This window comes from Poecilia reticulata, linkage group LG13, assembly GCF_000633615.1.
Source record: "Poecilia reticulata strain Guanapo linkage group LG13, Guppy_female_1.0+MT, whole genome shotgun sequence".
NCBI lineage: Eukaryota > Metazoa > Chordata > Actinopteri > Cyprinodontiformes > Poeciliidae > Poecilia > Poecilia reticulata.
The window spans coordinates 23269088-23271522 of NC_024343.1; the positions used below are offsets into that span (position 1 = coordinate 23269088).

The 2435-nt window shown below is 39.9% G+C and overlaps 1 protein-coding gene across 1 annotated transcript in view; it reads left to right on the forward strand.

Annotated features, from left to right (window-relative positions):
* The window catches only part of LOC103475179 (TRPM8 channel-associated factor homolog), a 7894-nt gene that overhangs the window by 4129 nt on the left and 1330 nt on the right, over nt 1-2435 (forward strand). The window contains exons 6-9 of the mRNA XM_017308123.1: nt 5-115; nt 191-285; nt 811-1021; nt 2331-2416. Coding sequence (XP_017163612.1) covers nt 5-115; nt 191-285; nt 811-1021; nt 2331-2416 — 503 coding nt within the window. The remainder of the gene's footprint in view (nt 1-4; nt 116-190; nt 286-810; nt 1022-2330; nt 2417-2435) is intronic.

The following is a 2435-nucleotide window of genomic DNA, read 5'->3' on the forward strand; positions in this document are numbered from 1 at the left end:
GAAGTTTACAAGGTTTGCCCAAATCCAGACGACCTCCTGCCGTACCTCATCAAGGACAATCCACTGCTGCCAGTTGTCCACAATCACAGGGTCAAGTTGGACATCAAGACAGAAGGTCTTTTTGTTGTAAATTACTAACAAATAATGCCATGAGCTTGTCTTTGAGCTTTTGAGTTTGGTTGTTTATCAGGAGGGGGAGAGTGGATCAGCACAGGTCTCTACCTTTCTCCTGGTATGAAGACATATGTGGCCATACCAGCAGAGATCATCAACAAAGGATGGCAGGTACTTTACACAAAATACAATTGTGAATATGGTTTTGACTGTTTTATACCCCTTTCAGGATCATGGACTGATATGGGATTCAATGCAAAAAAAATCAATAAAAAATTGTTTGTCATGATGTTGAAGGTCATTGCTGAGTGACTCGGTTCCAAACATCCAGAAAAAAACCTCAAATATAATTTAACTTTTTCTGCAGTAATGACATGACAGAAAGCTTTAATGAATTCAAAACCGCCATTTTTAAAACCGTACCAGCCACGGCCCTGTATGTACCCACCACAACCGTTTTAATGCAACCAGTCCTGCCACAAGGTGGTTTTGTTTGTATGTTCTTTAACTAATTATCTGCTATGATCAGCATCAACTGCCAGTTTTACAGGAATGAACTAAAGTAAGACACATTTTCTGGAACTAGGAAGATTACTGGATCCAAGAGGGTACAAATAGGAAGCATTTGCAGCCACAGAAGGACCTTGAAGGAATGCATCCTTCAGAGGTTTAACTTGTGTTTAACTCTTTCCATAGATTCAGATAGGCTGTCAAACAGATCACCTGAAAGCAGAAGCATTGAAGAGAGCTCCATGTGTCCACGTACGCTTTCCTGTCACCTCTGAGATGATCCAGGTGTCGAACCTGTGGGGAGGACTCATTTACCTTGTGGCCCCACCCAACACACAGGCAGAGGGATTGGAGGTTGTTGTACAGATGGCTGTTCCTGCACCCTACTACAAATCAGGTGAGTCTGGTGATCAGCTATAGATTTAGCACTGACCTCAAGCATATATCAGTGGCCAAACAAAATGAAAGCGGCGATAGCAAAGTCCTCAGCTTGGCTCCCACAAAAAAAGTTTGACAATCTACTGTGAATTGGAGAAAAGTTGTTTGAGGGAGATACCCAGCTGAAAGTTGTAGGTTTTATCCCAGCTTCTGCTTGTCAGATATGTCAATATAACCCAAGTTGCTCACCGATTTATGCACTCCAGAGTATGAATGTGCACATAGTGGTGCACATTCACCACTATGAATGTGCATAGTGGTGAATGTGCGGGGGATGAGGGGGATCGGGTGAATAAGTTGGCTGTGTATATGTGCTTTAGTGTTCAGCATGACTAGAGAATCACTACATACATTCAGTCCATTCACCATTTAGTTGTCTTGTAGTTGAAAAGTTGTGGGTTTGATTCCAACTTACTCTCTCACCACCTGTCATTGTGTCCTTAATACATCTTTCACAAGGCATTTAAGCCCAAATTTACAGAGTTTAAACTAATTATATATTTTAAAAGTGTTTTGAGTGGTTGCCATTACTAGAAAAGATATGCAGCCACTTTTCTCTATTTTCACAAATATTATCCATTTTTCTGTCTGGCTTGATCTTTTAAAATTAAGTTTGGGTCTGACCTTTTCTGGAGACTCAACAATCTGTTGTAAAGAATAGACAGTTGCAGTCTTCTGTTCCAGACTACAGAGCATCGCTCCCCATGTGTAAGTGTATATAGATTGCTTACTTTATTTTTGACAGTCATATTACCCGAGTTCCAAGTTGGAATTCAATGAGAACACTCCCTGAAATTGGAAAAACTGGCTCTGACCGACCAGTCAAAGGGTGTATTTAGTGGCTGCTGTTGAATTTAAGAACTGCTGGCATTAGCGGATTAATTTATGAAATACAAACCATAAATAAAGAAAGTGACACGTATGATGCTGTAAAATTAATAAACATGATAGTGTTTGAACACCTAAAAGGAAAATAAATATATCATAGACAGATCCAAGTGGTAACAGCAGTTAGCTTAAAAGGATATAAGCCAATATAGTTTTCTGACTTGCAGCAAGAACTCTGTGATATCAATACCAGGTCTGACTTCTGAGACGAATTAATTCTTGAAGTCTCCTCCTGTATTACCTATTGTAAATGCATATTTTCAGTCATGCAGATATGAAAGAAACGCACATTATCCTAGTTCTACTTTTAACATTTTACTGAATGCCAGTGTTATTTCATTCCCCTGTTTTAATAGACCTTTTTGTTATTTTCTTTTTAGGTGTTACGAGTCAAGCTGAATGGTCGTTGTTGTGTACGGCCCCTTCACCTTGGGCGGAGTTGGAGTTTGACAACATCATCCTCACCGTACCCTCTGATGTCGTCA